General features: G+C 40.6%; 1 protein-coding gene across 13 annotated transcripts in view; it reads right to left on the bottom strand.

Annotated features, from left to right (window-relative positions):
• Positions 1-9,381: 9,381 nt before the first annotated feature.
• The window catches only part of LMO7 (LIM domain 7), a 136,850-nt gene continuing 127,519 nt past the window's right edge, over positions 9,382-18,712 (bottom strand). For 5 of the 13 annotated variants that reach the window (XM_075488261.1, XM_075488298.1, XM_075488213.1 and 2 more), the window contains 6 exons: positions 17,140-17,338; positions 15,954-16,226; positions 14,490-14,598; positions 12,565-12,667; positions 12,004-12,050; positions 9,384-10,163 (listed from right to left, as the gene is read on the bottom strand). In XM_075488261.1, the coding sequence (XP_075344376.1) occupies positions 12,007-12,050; positions 12,565-12,667; positions 14,490-14,598; positions 15,954-16,226; positions 17,140-17,338 (728 nt within the window). In that variant the 3' untranslated portion in view covers positions 9,384-10,163; positions 12,004-12,006. Of the gene's footprint in view, positions 10,164-12,003; positions 12,051-12,564; positions 12,668-14,489; positions 14,599-15,953; positions 16,227-17,139; positions 17,339-18,712 lie in introns of all 13 variants that reach the window. The other 8 variants (XM_075488223.1, XM_075488239.1, XM_075488271.1 and 5 more) reach the window with 7 other exon arrangements.

The following is an 18,712-nucleotide window of genomic DNA, read 5'->3' as shown; positions in this document are numbered from 1 at the left end:
AGGCCTGTAGAAATGGTGTCTTTGATTGAAATACAAAAAGAGGGGTTTATCACAGCCTAAAAACCAAGAAATCAAACCTATGATACCCTCTGTTGATGTAAACAGTTTTGCATCCAGTTGTCCACCATGTTATGCAAGCCATATTTCCATCACATAGTCCTCCAGTAGAGTGAGGTTTTCACCAAACTGGTTATAACCTCTTAGAAAGAGGAACTAAATGCATCTGTCAGAAAACGCCAAAAAATCGTTTTGCATCGTGTCATTATCCTTTAAGTTCTAATATTTTTTTTTTAACAATCAAAGGCACAGCTCAAGGTATGATAAGGGAAATAGTTTTTAATGACTGCAACCAGTGAAGTTGAAAGCTGCCTTTCTCTATTCCAGGTCCAGCGCTTTCCTGCTGTGATCTGCCTTCATTCAAATTCCTGCAGCCAGCAAATACCATCACACTCATCAGGCTCACCTAAACCAACGCACTCATCACAGTACCACCTAAAACCAGGAGGCAACCCTTCATACAGTTCCCCATATTTTTGCTACTCTTGGGGGTGGGATACAGGTGATGAATGCTAAACAGTTCATGGCTGTAATTCCTCTACTCTAAATCTATACTGTTCCTCCAGTACCTGATTTAGACAGTCAAAAGGTCAAAACGTACAGCTCACTGGGAATCTCTGACAGCAGAGGTCGTTGTGCGGTGGCAGACACATATACAGCTGATGGAAATCGGGAAACTCCAAAAATGCTTCGCATTTAAAGGAGCTGATTTATGAAACCTACAACTTGACTGAGTTCCCCTTAGCATACTGAATGCAGAAAAGGAACCCGATCCCTGGGTGAATCTGTAAAGCAGGGCTGAAGGAAAGAAATAATAACTTAAGTACCAAGTCACGCATGGGCTAGCTGCCAAAGAGACATCACTCCTTCTGCCAGCAACACGACTGTCAGTAGATAATCGCTGAGCCAACCTGACAGTGCAGTGGGGAAGCGAGGAGGCTGCCACATTGCGCTCTGCAGCGCAGCTGAGAGAGCCCCCGGGCTTGCTGCTTGGCAAGCAAAACGCTCCAGTTAATTACTGCCATTACGGGGAGAGGCTGATAGAGGCTGAACATCAGGTTTCGTCCTGCTTCAGCTGTCGGGAATGCAAATCCAGCACTGATTTTAGTGCTGGAACGTGAGCATGGAGAAGATAAAACCAGCAGCCACGGTATGGGAGTGCGTACGACCCTCTTGGCCAGAACCACCGGTGAAGAAAATGCATTGGGAAGTGCTGTTCTGCTAGGAAAAGCAACTAGGTAAACACATCAAATTCTGCCCAATACAACCCACAGGGCAAATCTCTACTGGAATAAAGAAGAGAGTCCATACTCCAGCACCAGAGGAAGTGGGACAGCAGAACAGCTGATGGGTGCCACAAATACGTCTGGAAAATTCAAAACTTAAGTCCTCATGTGGAAAATAAAAAATAATCAGCTACACAGACCCATGTTACAAACATCTAACTAGAAAAGTTAGAAAATACTGCCCACAGACTCCTTTTAAAAGTAGCGGGTGATCACAAACCCATCACTCAAGAGTCCAGGACCAGCAGACTGTCTGAGATTAATTTTAAGAAAGAATTCAACCTTGGCATTTCTTTTGGTGAAGCAATCATCTATCAAGGGCTCTTCACACTCTTTTAGCTGAAGAAATGCCATCAGAAGTTAATTTTTTATTGAACTGTCTGGTTTGTTGTCATTGTTTTCTTGCTCTAAGGAGAAAGAAAGGTCACCTGGTTTATAAAAATTACCATTTAATTAGACAGCTTGAAATCAGCAGCTTCAAGAACATCACAAAGGAGATTTCTAGTCTGACAAAATAGGTGAGCACTCAACATCTTCACAGAATCACAGTGTATTGTTTTCATCACTCTCTTAAATCTCCAGCTACTCTCTCAAGCTTCCAAAAATACTCCTGGAGATACCTGTACGCCTGTACAAGGCCTCTACAGCACCTATACAAAAACTTAAAGTAAAGATAAGAATTACAAGGTAGTTGTAATTTCATCTGCACCATGCACACACCCCCAGCTGAGGCAAACCAGTGCAGTTCTGCTCACATCAATAGAGCTAATTTTTCTTACACTGTCCAGCAACATAGCCTTTAGTATTTAGCTCGGTCAAGGTTATCATTTCACAGCCTCACTAATGGGCCTTGCTGATCCGAGTCATATTCCTGTTCTGACTGGCCAGTAATGAAGTTAATCTCCAGTGGTGCAAGCTCTCCTTTCACACAAGCCACTGGAGTTTATTGAACAGCAGAACATACCCGTGGGTTGCACGGGGAAATCTTTTTCTCAGGCTAGAGAACGGCAGTGCTGTTGCAAAAAGCCCGTTCCGTCATGGGAGGCAAGAGATGGGCAGACGACTCCCAGGCTTGCTTTCCTTGAGTGCTCTGCTTAAAACCAATCAGGCTCTGTGGGAATCAGAGAGTTGCAGTCGATCTCCGCGCATGAGAACAGCATTATAAATGCATCTGTTCTGCTGTCTCAGCATGAAGCCTGATCAGAAGATAAATATATTTGCTGAACAGTATAATCATTGTTGTTATCATGGAAAAAAACAGTGAAGCAGGACTGATGAGAGAAAAAAAATACACTTTGACTATGAAAATCAGTGAGTGTAAATATCTGGTGCTTGGAGGACTGACCCAGGAACATTTTTGCCCTTGTCTATTGATACTTTTACTGACATACTTCCAAGGTCATAGCCTTGAGACACTGAAGGGAAGAATTCAAATGGTCTCTAGTGCTAGGTGAAGGGATGCTTTGGTTTTACAAGCTTAATGAAGTTAGCACCTTCAGTTAGTATTTTATACACAATTCAGTCTTATGAACAATTCACGATCTGGCAAGGAGATTAGGATTAAAAGATTATGTAAACAGTGCTTCTGAATAGGCAGGTTTCTTGGCTCGAGTCCAAGATGTTACAGAGAAATAGGATTTAAGAGAACGTAAGTGTATATGATACCAAGAACACGTGATGTGATAACACTGTATATCTTCAAAGTGCTGCAGGGAATAATCAAAGGGAGCATTAGTGTAATAAGTGTAAATGGATTCTGTAGCCTGTATATCCCCTGTTGTTTAGTATCTACCCATCTTCCCAGTATCAAACTGGTGTTCATCTGCTCACTTTTTGTTTTCCATTTAGCCCTACATCACTAGAAGAAGCAGATGAAATGGAAAAGATTAGGTGATGGTAAAACCAAGGTGGCTGGTGTAACACAGAATATTCTGGACAACCTAAATACCTTTGTACATTGACAGGGATGACCTTCAGTCCAGAATTGCCTTTCTTTTATTGCTGCGTTGACACAGTACTGAGGGAGAGGGAACACAAAATCCCAAGGTTTGCAGGTGTTAGACATGCTATGAACTATCATGGGCAACAGAAAACTCCAAAGAATACTGAGTCCACCAGTCAAAAGCCAAAACCATCCAATTATCCCAATAGCAAAGGGCAAAGAAGTGATTTGTCACTTTTTTTACTTGCTGAGGGATGCTTGTAAGCATTCAAATTGTTGATAGAAATGCATGCTCGTTGGTAACATGAATTTTGCATAACATATGCTGGCTAGCATAGCTCGTGACTGCCATTCTGCAGTGTGCTGTGCTAGATGGCCATGCATTAACAGACAGTAGCTGTGCCTACCTGAAGGTTGCTCGTTTACTGACTTGCTCCATTGCAATCAATGGGGCTTTTCCTAAACTGTTTTGGGATTCTCCTCTGATTTGTGCAGACAGGAGTACACCGGTGCAACCACTAGCATTAATAATGAGGTGCAGCACATATATATCTCATAAATGCAATAGTTACCTCAGTGGGAATGAATTTTACTTAAAATGAAGTATCACATGCAAGTAAAACTTATGTTTCTCTGCAGGAGTCTTGTTTACACGGGCATCAGAAGACAGTAATTGTTGTCTCTACAGAGCTAGAGTTTGATGAAAGGCTGCAAGTTGGACCCCTCCTATCAATACCTGCCAAACATAGCAGGAACTAATTGTATTTCTGCAGCTGATACTTTATGCTGAGAAATAAAAATGGAATGTGATCTTGTCCCCTTGTCAACTGAGAAATGTCAGCATGGGAATCTCTTACAGGTGCTTCCCCAAGACAGGAAAATTAGCACAACCACCCAGGAATTCAGGCATGGTCATTCCCACAAAGGCAATTCAATGCCTTACTAATTATGCCAGAAGATTTATGCAGCAAAATTCCCTTGTGGACATAAGCTCTTATTTGAATCTGTGCATTACACAAAAGAAATTCTTATAGAGCTTCAGATTTTTTTAATGCTCTTAAAGATTATTTTCCCTCTGTCCTAGATATTCGCCTGGGAGAGTTTTGTGTTGCAATTCACTGAGAGAGGGCCAGTCAATCCACAGTATCCTCCCATGGAGGTAATCCTGCAATTTCTGACTGGTGTGAGCAATAAGGCTTTATGTACAGGTATAAGAAATAAAACTAAAAAGAAAAAAAAAAAAATGGGGACTGTATCAAAGTCACATGTAGAATCTAAGAGAAAAAAAGAAAAAGAGTTAATGCAGTGCTGAGAGCCTAAATCAAGTTAAATGAATGAAAATAAAATCATAATAAGCTAGAAAGCTCATTAAAATAAAACAGCTAAAAATAAAATTAACATTTTTAAGAGTGCTAATTAACCACTGGAACAATTTATATTGACATGTTGTAGATTTTCCATCATTTGCATTCTTCAGATCTACACAGGGCTTCTTTCCAACAAAGAACACTGTTGTTCACACAGAACTTGTGTGTTCAATACAGGAATTATCGGGTGAGAGGTTCTGATCTTTGTAGGGATATAGGCAGGCCAAATGACTGCAGTAGCCTGATCTGACCCTGAAATCTGTGAATTTCCACCCTGGAAGGACCATATGCAATTGATGCACCAATAAATGGCACATCTGGTTGACTGCCTGGGGGCAAAAGAAAACTCCAGTTCAGGGAATCAAAACCACTTGCTCTGGCACAGCTACTTGCAAAAGGCCATTTAAGATGGCATGCTGTGCCGACTGCAAGCCTGCTCTCACTGGGTTGTGTTTATGAACTGTCCCTTCAACGGCCCCAGCTTTTTTTCTTTCTTTCTTTCTTTCTTTCTTCTATTACAATTAATAAAGAGAATCTGTGTGTACACACACCCTTCTACATACCAAGCGCTGTGGTTCTTTGTACAATGTTGACTGTTAAGGCAAACCCATAGAAGCCAATTCCCATTGCACGACGCATCTGAGTGTTTGTTGCCTACAGCAGCTACTTAATTGGCAAGTTTGCTTCCAGTAGGTTGAACCAATTAAAAAAATTCTTCAGCTTTAATAAACTGATAACCTACCACTCACCCTAGAATATTCCTTTTGCGAGCAAGTGCTCTACATCATCCTCCTACGTTGTTTTATGTTGGTGCCCCTAGCTCCCAAGAAGCATGGAGCTAAAATGAAAATGCTGAAGAGCTTCCAGCATGAAGCTGCTCTTTCATGTAATTATGGCTGCTGCTAATAGCCTTCCATTACAGCCACAGCACAAGTTTTGCTAATTCATTACAAATGATTGGTTGGAATTTAAAACACTGCTGCAAGCACAACGGTTTTCACGTTGAGCTCAAATTGTCAGATTTCAAACCCTTTTACCCTCCGTAAGTGACAAGGTGGGCCATGTTACATCAGCTATTACCTAAGGGAAATGTTGAACTTATCACTTGGACCCTCCTCGGGGTTCACCTGTGAGGTGCTTTCCTGAAAATGAGGAGACTGGCTCTGCCCATTTCTGGTATCAGCATGAGCTCTGAATTCAGACACCGGGCTCTAACAAAGGGCTTGCTGCATAAATCTCACCACTAACCAGCATTGCCTGCAGTGCTGCAGCTTGCATGAAGAGATGAACGCATAGGTACTTGAGCTTGAAATTTCTGACAAATCTTCTATTAAAAAAATTCTTAAAGAAATCTCAACAAAACTAAGAACATACGCAATACCTTGACTTTCACTCCGAAATGCTTGATTTGTTTGTTCTTATGTATCAGAAAAATCCCATGGTAAGTTCACACTGGAAGTTACAGACAACATTTTCTATTTTTGAAGTGCCATTTTATTTAAACATTGCCCTCTATCAGAGCCTCCACAGACCCCTCAGTTCCAAAGCCATATTCAAATGTACATTGCAATTAATTAGCTGATAGCCTGTAAGCCTAAATATAGGATAGATGAAGGATTTAGCTGAATCAGAGTTTCTCAGTATTTTCAGAAGAATTCAGCCAGCATTAAGATAGGTAAACAGAGGGATGTAAAAATGCAGGTGTCTACGTGTGAGCTAGGTGCCTGTTAAAGTCAGTGAAGCTTAGATAGCCAAGCACCTCACCCAATAGCAGACACCTATTCACTGGCCCGTGAAATCACACCTTTGCTCCACTGTCTGTAGGGAGTTGAGCTTGATTCAGATGCTTGCTCGTAAATCTCTGCTGCCCTTTCCGATGCTCTAAAGCGTCCCACGAGACCTGCACCAGCAGCCACATGAGTAGCTCCCAGACTTGCACCATATGCCCCCCCAGCCCTGGGTGGATGTCCTAGACACTTGACAACATCCCAAGCAGCACCAGACATCCAAGAGTGAAGAACGGAGCTGAGCCCTAAATCCACCCAGATTTTAATAGCAGTGCAGAGACCTAGCTCACCTGTAGACACCTGCATTTAAGGGTTTTAACCTTAACCAGAGTGTCTGAAGCTGATGAACAGAGGGAGAACAATTGGTTCTTCCTCCTTGAACAGCATCTTAAAAAAAAAAAAAAAAAAAGGAAAGAATCCAGCAAAATACACCAAAACCCTCCACTAGAAATCATCTAGTTTATTTTTCTCCTTACGAAGTGTTCTCTTTACTTTTCTCCCTACTCAGTCTTGGTTTAAGTAGCAGTTAATTAACCAACTGGCAGACAAAAATCAAATGAGACTGCTCCGATTCAGTTGCACATTGCACTTCCATGATGCCAGGTGGGGAGAAAGGCCCAAGATTAAGAGAAAGTTCTATCTACAACTCTCATTACATTGCAACTTTAGTATCATTTAGCAAACATGACCCTTTTTATACAAGATTACAACCACGGAAAGGGCTTTTTATTGTGTGAGTTGCACTTAGACACTGCCATCTTGTGTTGCTAGCGGATAATCGGTTTTGCTGAACTTCAGAGCCCAAATACTTTAGCAAGGATCAAAATGCACAGATACAACACTTGTAAGGTGGGTTTCTCTGCCTGTTTCCCTCCAGGGGAGGGATAGGAGGAAGGAGTTTTCGTTGCTCACTTTTGCCAACTCAAATTAGCAAATGCAGGTTTGAAGGAGCCCTGTTAAACTAGGCCTTTAACAAGGGTGAGAAACTCAGCTTCAACTCTGCAAGAGTTTCAGCTTCAGCTCTTTGAGCCCCACTAATCCAAAATTCCACTCGCTGTTTGCTCACAGGCAAGCAATTTGGTACAAGCTAATGAAATAACCCTTTTTTTTTTGCAGACTTTTTGTGGGAAAATGAAATTGGAGCCCACATGGAAATACTTGACACCATTTAGGAAAAGCCAGCCTGGCTCAGCATGCGTCACTCCAGGCTGCGGGACACCAGTTGGGCAGCTCTAGCGGCACAGCAGACCGCAGGTTGCTGAGCTTTCTTCTCCCTCTGCATTCTTCACCCCCAGGCAATATTCGTGCCCAAACGATTCCCAGGGACAGGGCAACATGACTGGGCTCAAGATGCAAAAGATGGCATGGCTATTCCTGACTTTTCCCACAGCTTTGCTGCAGAACACAACACTGGGAGAGGGGAAATCACGGATAGGCTAAGGTAAATTCATTGATGCTTTGGAGGCTGAGAAACTTTGACCTGTGACAAAAAGTTGTGTGTGTCTCAGTGTATTTCAGGGCTGGTGATAGGGACTGTGGGCATCTGGAGTAGGGGGCAGTCGTTCATAGTCTGATGCTGCCTACCATAAAAGAAGGCTGAAAACTAGACAGTGTAGAGGGGCATCTGCACCATCTCCGTTAAGTATGTGCCTTAACCAAGAGCCTGATTTGCACAGCACCTAATTTGGGTTCCTATTCTGAATAGCTCTCAGGGAAGCAATCTTCTTCCACAAGCAGCAGGGAGGACCCGAGGCTCCCAGAGAGCTGTGTGAGCAGGCAGTGTGAATATCCCTCCATAGCCTGTATTTGAGGACTAGGGTCTTCATACCCTAGAGTTCTCATCTGTGGTCCACCGTGTCATTACTTACCACAATAGTGGAAACCAAATGAAATATCTTTACCTGTCCACTTCATAGGAGACACTTCAACTGAATACCAAAAGCCAAGGCCAAGCCACAAAGGTGGCCGAACAAGGAGCTTGGCAACTTTGGGTTGATGAGGCATTTTAAACTTTTTTTCTTTTTTAAAAGCAAAATTTGAAAATAATGTTTGGCACTTGGTAATTCAGCATTTATTAGCAGGGAGTTCCTTGGCACAAGGCAGAACCCATCTGTTCAGGGCAAAGATCAATAAACTGAAGCAAAAAGCAGACAGGCGGAGTTACAAGCAGGAGAAGCTACAGGAGGCCCACACAGGTGAAGTTCTCCCACTACACTGAAACAGCATGATCTTCCCTTGCTGCCCCCAGCTATCACAGCCACGATCTCTCTCCCCAGTCTGCTAGCTCTCTTATCCATCCCTGAGAGGAAGGAGCACCCTAAGCTGCTTTGGCACCCTCATTGCAGCTCCTCATGATGCCATGTACAAGCTCAAACTCAGAGCCCCACTGCCCTCCTACACTTCCCAGCTGTCCTCTTCCTCAGTTTCATCCACAAACTGCTCCCCCAAATTCCTCTAATCCACATCCCATGTTTTCTTCACTGCTTCCAAGGACACGGACGCAGAGCAGTACATAACTAGGCATGAAAGGATTTGGGGAAGCCACTGACCAAAGCAATTTGGGAGCCACCGCTGAAAAACACATAGTGGCACATTCCAGCTGTGTTTTCAGAAGGAGTAGAACCTAACCCAAAGTATTTTCAGCTCCTCATTTCTAGCCACAGCAGAAAAATTTTGGGGAACTTCCACCTCTTCCAATCGTCATGCTTCAGGGATGAGCGTACAGGACAAAGAATCAGTCTCACCACTTCTATTAAATGCTGAAGGGAAAGAGCATGAGGAGCTTGATGGGACAACTATATACAAAAGTTGACGTCTACTGTAAAGGAAAAGAGAAAAGCAAAAACTTTTGTTCTTGCACATATTTAGGTGGACATCTTAATCCCTTCATAAAAAATATTTTCCCAAGATGAAATTCAAACAATTTTATATTTCAGCAAATCACCTTAGACACATTTAGCTGGGCAGAAAGAAAAAAAACTTCTAATAAATGCAACATCAGAAATTTTATTTACAAATATACTGTAATTCAACAACCATTCTCCACTCAGTTTGTGGAGGAAAAAGTCATAGTTACATTTTCCAAATGGGAAAAGAGAGTTCTTCCCCTTAAATGGATTCCACAGAATATTATGCCAACACCACTGAGCAAACAGATTATTCTTTGTATTTAAGTTTCAAAAAAGCACATAATTTTAGAAACCAGCATATGGAAAGCAAACACATTTGTGTGCATTTAAATGCAGCTTCATATTAATCTAGAGAATTCACTTTCAGTATATGTCAAAAATAAAGACAGCAATTGCAAATATATATTTATATTAACTATTTCTCTAATGCTCATTTCAAGAGCTTAGAAACAAAATAACCTCTTCATATACCATTGGAAAGTCAACTAGTTGATTATAAGCCTCAAAAATATTTTGAAGTTATTACTGAAAATATACTTATTCTCCCTTGTGCTCTCAGTACTTGAAGCTGAAAAAGTGAAAGCATTTTCCCTAGATACTTCCTTACTGCAATTACTTTCTTATAAATAAAAATAGTTATATGAAGAATACAATGCATTGCTATGAAGACTAGACAAGCAAGAGGTACTCTTAGAAAAAAAACACACACACAATATATATATTTATAGATCTACATCAGCAGCAATCACCTCTTCTTTTATCTGCAACAGTGGTTTCATATCTTCATTTGCTTCACATGGAGGTTGGTTGTCCAGCTGTTAGAGAGAGACAGAAGAAATTGTAATTAAAGTCTGGCTACTGAAGAATCTTAGTGACAAAAATTAAATTTTTCAAGTCAAAACCAGTCAGATAATGGTATTTCCAATACCTATTGAAAATGGTAACACAAACTAAGGTAATACATTCTGAATGTAGCAATCCAAATTTAATGAACAATACAAATTTGAGTTTAATCCAATTATAGCACTGCAAGTATTTCAGGCCAAGTAATTCCACAGAACATGCACCTTACCAAGTTTTTAAGAATTATTTTTAGTATTAGCATAGAGACAGGGTGACAGTTTTTCCAAATTTACCCTTCAATAATCAAATTAAAGTTTACTAAATAACCATAACAATAAAGAACTTTTTTAATCCTCTCTCTGCATATATTTGTGGGCATCTCTCAATACACTGGTGTTTCACTACAATGTTCCAAGTTTAAACCACAAAATTAACATAAAAATGTGCAAAAAATATCACACCATAAAATTACACAGTGAATATCAATAATCCTACAGTTTACCAAACCTTTTAGTCAGTATGTTCACGTTCCAAACTAACAAATAATTAGCCAGGCTGATGTCAAATGCCAACTGCAAACAAAGTAATCTGCATTACAGACCAGTGCTGTGCTGTCAGTATATTTTTGTTGCAGTAATCACATGGTTGGTTTTTGTATTATTCAAATATCTAATTTAAATTACTAATCACTAATTTAAATACTTTATTCTGTACCTACAAGTTCTTACAATTCCCGATTTACTCATATCTCATACAATTATGTTTTGAGGTGCCCACTGGCCAAACTAGATGCAGTCTGAAGGGAAGGGAATAGAACCGTTTCTCACAGATCAACTCTGCTTCTGAAAGGCACTGCCGTGACTTTATGGGCTGTAATGTCAAAGAGAGACTAAATAGCAATTTATCAGTGATAAATTTTTTTGTTACTTTCATCACCAAATTCCTGAATACTGTCTTGGCAGGGAATAATAAAAAACAGGTTTTTTTTTCCAGTGTCAAACTTATCAGACTCATCCAGCAATTCTGCCCCCAAAAGAAAAGATAAAGATAAAATAACATGAACAGGCTCCAGATTGAATCTCCCACACATCTGGGTGCTTCAAATAGGAACACGGTCACTTCGGTGTAGTCTCATTATCAACAAGGAGATAAATTCTCCAAACATTAACTCAGAGAGATATGACCCAGTGCTCTGGATCACCTCCAGATGGAAGGGGGTGATTCTCTTCCTCCTTCCACCGATCACAGTGGCATCCTTGCACCTATCATCAGCCTCTGTGAATGCACTGTTTGCGTCTAGGAGAGGTGTGGGGTTTTCTGGTTTTAGCTCGGGCACCACACAATCATTTCTGTGGTGCACGCAGCTTTTCCTCTTTCTGGAAGCCAAAAAGAGCCTGAAAACAGCAACAGCATCAGATGCAGAGCTTCTCTTTTTCTGAGCCAGGCTTCTCAGCCAAGATGCCCAAGTCCTGCTCAAGTGTTGTAGCATGAGTATCCTGTTCTCTTCACTGCCTTCTGGTCCACCATGAGAAAAATGTGCTGGGCTCATGAAGAAACATGGACATGTTTCCCAGGAAGTAATTCAGAAACGCTTTCCCTTAGCTGAATTTTATCATTCTAGAGAATTCCTTATTTACTGCATAAAAATACAGCCATATGAAACTCCCGAGACTTGTCAAAATTAGGAGGTTGTCTACCATCATCTATGACAGCAGAAAAAACAACTCAACACCATTATTCAAAGCCTTAACATCATGCTCCAGTAAATCAGAATTCTGCAAACCATAATAAAAGAAAAAAATTATACTGCACCTTTTAATTAAGATCTGTAAGTAAATCAATTCCTCCTGAACTTGTACCTAAATGAATAACCAATCACAGACCTATAATTCAAATAATAATAGCATCGCAAAAAGAAACCAGCATTTGTGCCACCTGCACAAAATAAACTAATAGCTTTCCAGGTATGCAGTTAGGATTGAATTAAATACATATAGAGATTACTTTTTTAAAAATGTAGACAATTTTTCAGAAAGACTTCTCTGTTATCAAGACACGCCTGTTCAACAACTGACAACTCCTTGACACCACTTTCTCAGATCTACGCAGAAAGCTGGATGACTATACCACGTTGTCTGCTTGAAGCTGCTTAATAACAAGGTGGCAAAATCAGCTACCAGCAAGTTAAAAGTTAGGAATGACTACCCTTCAAAAGACAGAAACTGGCAATCAAATCTTGCTGAACCAATTCTCTAAGATACCAACTTAAAGCTAAACGCGAAAGCTATCGAGTGGCTCAGCTGTGCAAACACTCGAGGTTTTACAGCACAAAGAACAACTACGGTCATGCACACTGCAGTTGGATTGCCTTACTTTTAAATCTGATATAGCAGTCGTTGCAGAAGAGTTTGTTGTTTCGGATCCTAACTTCAGCTCCAGAGCGGGATCCCCCAAGATCGCATCCGCAGGCAACACACTGTATGATAAATGAATAATTAGCAACTCCTTACAAAATATTAAGAAACAAAAATGCTGTTCAAAAGCAGATTGGATTAAGCTCAACAAAGCTTGAACCATAAACCCACAATCACTAGAAGCAAATGTATAACGATTAGTTGATCAAAATGCAACCAACCCTGAGGAAGTATTTTAAGGCGACAACTGGACAACGAATAGCAGAGATACACCAACTAAGCAAACATGAAGCAGACGGTTTTTAGAGGTTAGTTCATTAAATGTAATTTGAACTTCAGTTTCTCTGAAAACTAAAACAGGCTCGACATCAAAAAAATTTGTTCTTTAGACGGCAACAGCAATTTTGGCACAGAACACCTGGGTGTGCTACTTGCATATTTCCATGCGGCACTGTACGCTGCTGGTGTCCTCTGCCCTTCGGCACTCAAAGCAGCAAACACTCAGGCACCCCCAATTTCCTGGGTTTGCATCATAGAAACAAGTTCTTATTTGGAGAGAAGGGGCTGATTTCACTTTTCTCGGATAAACGCATGAATAAAGGGCTTGACAGCTTTCATGCTAACGTTCAACTATTTAACTATGGTGGCTGAGCACATCTATGCTATGAATATGAACCACCTCTGGAAGGACTGTAACCCAAAGCGTAACACTCTCCTTACTGAATTTACAAAGTACTCAGCTGACTGCAGAAGGACAGATAGTTTGCCTGCTTAAATGAATAATGAATCTTTTGGATGGCAGTCTGTTCAACAGCTCATTTATCTTCAGAAAGTGAAAAACAGAAATTTGGTATTTTCTTATGTCAATTAGGAGCTACAGGTGGACTCCCTCACACAGAATACATGTTCTGCAGAAAGGGAATGATGACCAGCCCCCATGGATCACTCCAGTCCCTCCTGCTCAGGCAGGCAGAACTAGTAAGAGCTTAGAGTATTACAAGGGACTGACTCAAGGTGATGCATTTGAGCTGGGCACAGAGGGCAACAGAGGGTTCTGTTCTGAACCAGACACAGAAGTCTCTTGCTTAAAGCCATGGAAGAAGCAGGGTCCAATGGCACCTGTCTAACTGACCAGTCTAAACCAGTCTAATTCCTCATCTGGCCCTAGGGCAGGGGAACTAGGATCTTACATCTAGAACTAGAACTTACATCTTTTGCAAGCAGGCATTTATTCTTTCAGCCCTGTGTATGCCCCAAGCTGACTGGAAATCATGTAAATAAGTCTCGGTGGTGAGCATGAGCTAATATACCTAGCTTCTGATCAGGGTTGAGTAGCACTAATATACCTAGCTCCTGAGTAGGGTTGATCTGCACTAAACACAGCTTCTGGTTTGATGCTGGGTTTTAGCCTGCCAGTTTGAACACTGACAACACGCCTTTGCCTGGAAAATAGTGTTCACCACGTGAACACTGTCTGCTAGGATTAGCTTAGAAGTGATCGATCATCTTAAATTATTCAATTGCCAGGGTCCAGGCTGAGATTTTTTTGTTTTTTTAAGGACCTAATTGCTCTGGGAGAGGTGGCCCAGCACCTTCTGATTTTTTGCTGTCTATCTGAAGAAGGAAGAACTTTGATCTCACAGTCAATGTCCATTTTACTTGTCAGAGTCCTACTTGTCAGCTCTGGCATTTAAGAAATAGTCCTAGAGTTGAGTGCTAAATGCCTGCAGATAGGACTGCCTCATGGAAATATGCATGCAGCACGCTGTCAAGAGTAGAAGGCAAAGCAGGTGATTAGTAGAGCCCCTGTGAGCATAACACTGAGTAGCCATGCGTGCTCCTGATTAGTTCCTGTTCCTTCACGATGTGACTCCCAGCTCTCACCTTAAAGCAATGTAAATGATAACAAAGACCAAGAGACTCAATGATCATGGCTGCTCCTTTGCCCAGAACGTTATTACAGTATGAACAGATTTTCTTCCCACTGACTGACCTAGATACAGAATGAAAATCCTTAAAACCAGCTTGAAAAGGTTTAAAAGACAAAGAACAGTTATCAAAGACTTTTTGAGATTAAAAATAAAAACATACTGGTAAAAAGTGGACTATTAGGCTGCTTAGGGAAAATAAACTGAAAATTATTTACAGTAGATCTGAAAGCTATGACACTTTGGCTTGAAGTGTCATAATTTAGATCAAAGTTACAAAGGAACAAATGAAGAAATTTTGTCACATTCTTGGGAGATATTGCATCGTATAAAATACCTTCTACAAATAAACTTAAAAAGTATATAGTTAAGTCTGGAAAGTGAGAACACAGGTTTTGTACTCCTGCCTTATTTCTTATTTGCAGGGAGTTATCCCAAAGGCTAAGTTTTAGCAAGCACTCCTGCCAAGTCCCACCATCTGCACCTTCTTAGATAACAGAAGGCTAGTCCTGGATGTATAATATTATGTTAACTCTTTGAACATAAGCCATATGGAGGTCAGTTTCCATGGATCTACCAAGATGTTAGCAAATGGAAGTGAGAACAAGATAAGCAAACATAGTTAAGAAGGTAATTTTCTTACATTATAAAGAATGTAGGAGACTAGCTTAAAAAAAAAAAGGGTCAATTTATCACAAAGTGCCTGAGAGTGTAAGAGCTAGTGAAGCAGTGTTCATATTGTTGTTATATATAATATATATAATTGTGTGGGGATGATTCTCTGCAGTCTTATCCCAAGGTATTTTTAAAATGTTTCAAGTACATAAACCAGCAGAGTTATCTACCCTACCACAACTGAATTCCATTTTTGTTTCAAAATATGTTGCAATTCTTGCTTTCTCCTCCTAGATTAAAACCAACACGCTACTCTGTAATTCGCCAGGGTCACGGGTTATGAGCATTCCTGAGCGCTCCTTGAGATGATATTGACCACATGCCAGGAAAGGGCGAGGAGAGACCAAGATGAGGGCCATAAAGCATGGGTTTCGGGAATCTTTTGTTAAAACAAACCTAAGAAAATAAATGTCAGAAATGCCATCTGGAGTAGGCTTTTACTAATCATTTTGGTAACCAACATACAGCTTGGAGACTGGAGATTTATTATTCCAGTTCCTTTGTTATTTTAACCCATGTCAAGCAGTGATGACAAACCTGAGGAATTTTCTGAATGAGTGGAGCACGGAGGTAATACCAGCCCGTATTTCCACCGTCCCATCCAGCCAGAAAACTCCAGGTACTTTTCAGATTTGTTAATCAACGTTACGGTCGAGAACACTGCTGTAGAGCACCATATCTACAAAGTCCGCTCTTTAGTGTGGCCCAATGTTTATACCATCCCAGCAGAAGGGCACCCGCTCACCTGCTGCGTGTCTGGGACCCTGGCTGGGAAGCAGAGAGGGGAGACTGAGCCCGGGGGGCTGCCTGGGACACGGAGGGGGCTCTTGCAGAGGTGGCTGCAGAAGGTGCTTTGCTGGAGGAAGGAGTGCACATGTAGGCTCGGTTTGAAGTAGACACTGGGCGACTGAAATCTTGACTAGAGGACAGAGATGAAGAGGAGGCAGACTGGTTCAGCCACAAGTGGTGCTTCCACGAGCTCGTTCTTGAAGAATCAAGATTGTCCAAAGACTCCCCTCTGTAACAGAGGTACACGTAGAACTGTAAATGGCAGTACAGCTGGAGCAGAAGAGCTATATTCTGGGGTTTTTTTAAAAAGGAAAACATTATCCTAGCATTTTTAAGATTTTCTAGCATGAATATGCTTGTCTGGTCACCCTGAGCAATATTCTTCGCACACTGATTTAAAATGTTTGAGCCGCAAATTATCCTTTGTGTCCAGTCCTAGTCTCATGGGAAAAAGCAGGCAACATGAAAGAGAAGTGGCACTTAACCACTACAGAATAAAGGCAAAACACTCTTACTGCAGCCTTATCAGGGTCAACCCTATCAAAATCCGCTGTGCAGCAAGAGACCTCAAATACCAGGTTTGTTTTTGTTTTCTCCAAGGGATACCAGATCAAAATAGCAATCCACCCAGACTGGATAGCATTGTCTAGGTACAAGGTGTCAGCCCAATAGCCAAACACTCTCCTGACTCGTAACTCAGCTGTTTCCTAAGTGGCAAATCCAACATTCATACGTTACTTAAAGCAAGAAACAAACTCCAGACCTTCTGACACATTTCAGTGTCGAAGAGGTATACTCTTTAACTATAATAATCAATTCCCATAATAAATTGTCATACTGAAATTCTTAAGCACATCCATCAATGACAAGGCATGCTATTGATTTCCATCGCTGGTATACTTGACCAAGAAATAAGCAGCTGAGTTATTTACAGGTCACATCCACGTTCTTTACATGTTTTTTTACATTTAATCCCAGCTGTAATATCGCTACTTTCTTCTACCTGTGCTGCTATTCAGTTTACCTTACAGCATGTCACATACTCAATTTGTTTCTGTGCTCTGTAATACAAGCTGAAGTTTAGAATAACCAAACAAAAATATTTGATGAGAGACAAAGTGAATTTTTAATGCGATTCCTACCTCCTCATACTATTGCTGTACAGACTAATGGGCTCCTTATGTATACTGGAACTGCGCTGCCTAATCCAGCTGCTGTCTGTGTGTAGAGATGTTTTCTTTCTCATTTCCTGAAGGATTTGCTGTCTCTCCAACTCTGCCGCAGACAGGTTGTGCTCCTTCTGAGACTTCTGCGACTCACCCGAATTCTTGCTCTGGGTACCTGTTTGGACAACATGTGCAAACTTCAGCTGGACACCTTAAGGCACAAAAGCAGTTATCACACATTCGGTACTCTGGCTATAACTCCAAAAGCAGTCATTCATCACCACATTCACATGTTTCTCCAGATCCTGGTACAGTCAGGGGACCAGTATCAAACTTCACAATACATCATTATTATTACCATTTTTTTTATTCGTGTTTCCATTAATGTGGCCTTTTACATGATGTTTAACTTAAATACAAGTAGGCATTTTCCTTCACTTCCCAAGTGTGTATGCATATACACTTGTGTATACGTATATATACCCATATACATGTATTTTTAAAAGGGCATGATCTCTTTTAGTGCCACAATTTGGACTCTTCCTCCAAGACAAACTGAAGCATGTATACAATATGTAGTTGAATGGTGGGATACCTTCTTTCCCTTTAAGAGTTCCTATTCTTTTTTTCTGTAAGTTGTGCCTGTTTTCAATAATTCTTTCTTTATTCAAGGCACTAAACACATTGCTTTATATAAATATATACCTATGGGGGGTGGGAGAGGGAAGTCTTACAAAGAGTTTCTCTATTATTTGAATGTTGTGTTAACTAGTCAGCTGAAATGAGATTTATGGTATAGATGGCCTTTGAAATTTTGGAAGGGGAAACAAGCCATCTTTCTCCAATATGTGCTGACATGTTAGAAGGCAACAATGTTTTCTTTATTTCCTAGATCCAGTAACTGTTCTTTACAGTAAGACTAATTAAGAAAATTACACAGCAATAAGTCATTCAATTGAAATGTCAATCCCTTTAAATACTGCTCTGACTATAGATTAGCTTTTGGTTTTATTGCTATAGATTACCATTATAAAATATTGTGGAAGTTTACTCACTCATTAGTTTCAATGACCAAGCTTGAATGTGTGAAGGCAATGTTGTCAATCTGCAATATATCCTCTAATACACCATTTACTTTTCTATGATTACTTGTGATTACTTTTTTGGACTGTGTTTTAGACACAGGAATAGCTTTCAGGCATTTTCTCCTGTCACATATTTATAAATCTGGTTGGTTTGTTTGCTTTACACACATTCCTCTAAAAATGCAGTAACATAACTGAAGGACAACTCAAGAAAGGCAGCAAGGAACTGGAGTCCAGGAAACAAGCCATTGTGACCGTATCGAGAGTTGACTTCTAGTCGTATTACTCTTACACTAACAAAAGTTAAAAAGAGCAAGCAGTTGTATTAAATACATTAGCATCTTGGTACGTGCAGCTTTTTTTATTGACAGAGACAACATATCAAAAGCCTATGCATCTTCAATGATATACCTACTGAATTGGTTAAATCTCACATAAATATCAGTCACCTAAATGTAGGCATC

This window comes from Mycteria americana, chromosome 1, assembly GCF_035582795.1.
Source record: "Mycteria americana isolate JAX WOST 10 ecotype Jacksonville Zoo and Gardens chromosome 1, USCA_MyAme_1.0, whole genome shotgun sequence".
Classification (NCBI taxonomy): domain Eukaryota; kingdom Metazoa; phylum Chordata; class Aves; order Ciconiiformes; family Ciconiidae; genus Mycteria; species Mycteria americana.
Note: the sequence above shows the minus strand (reverse complement) of the source record. Positions and strands in the feature narration are given on the sequence as shown.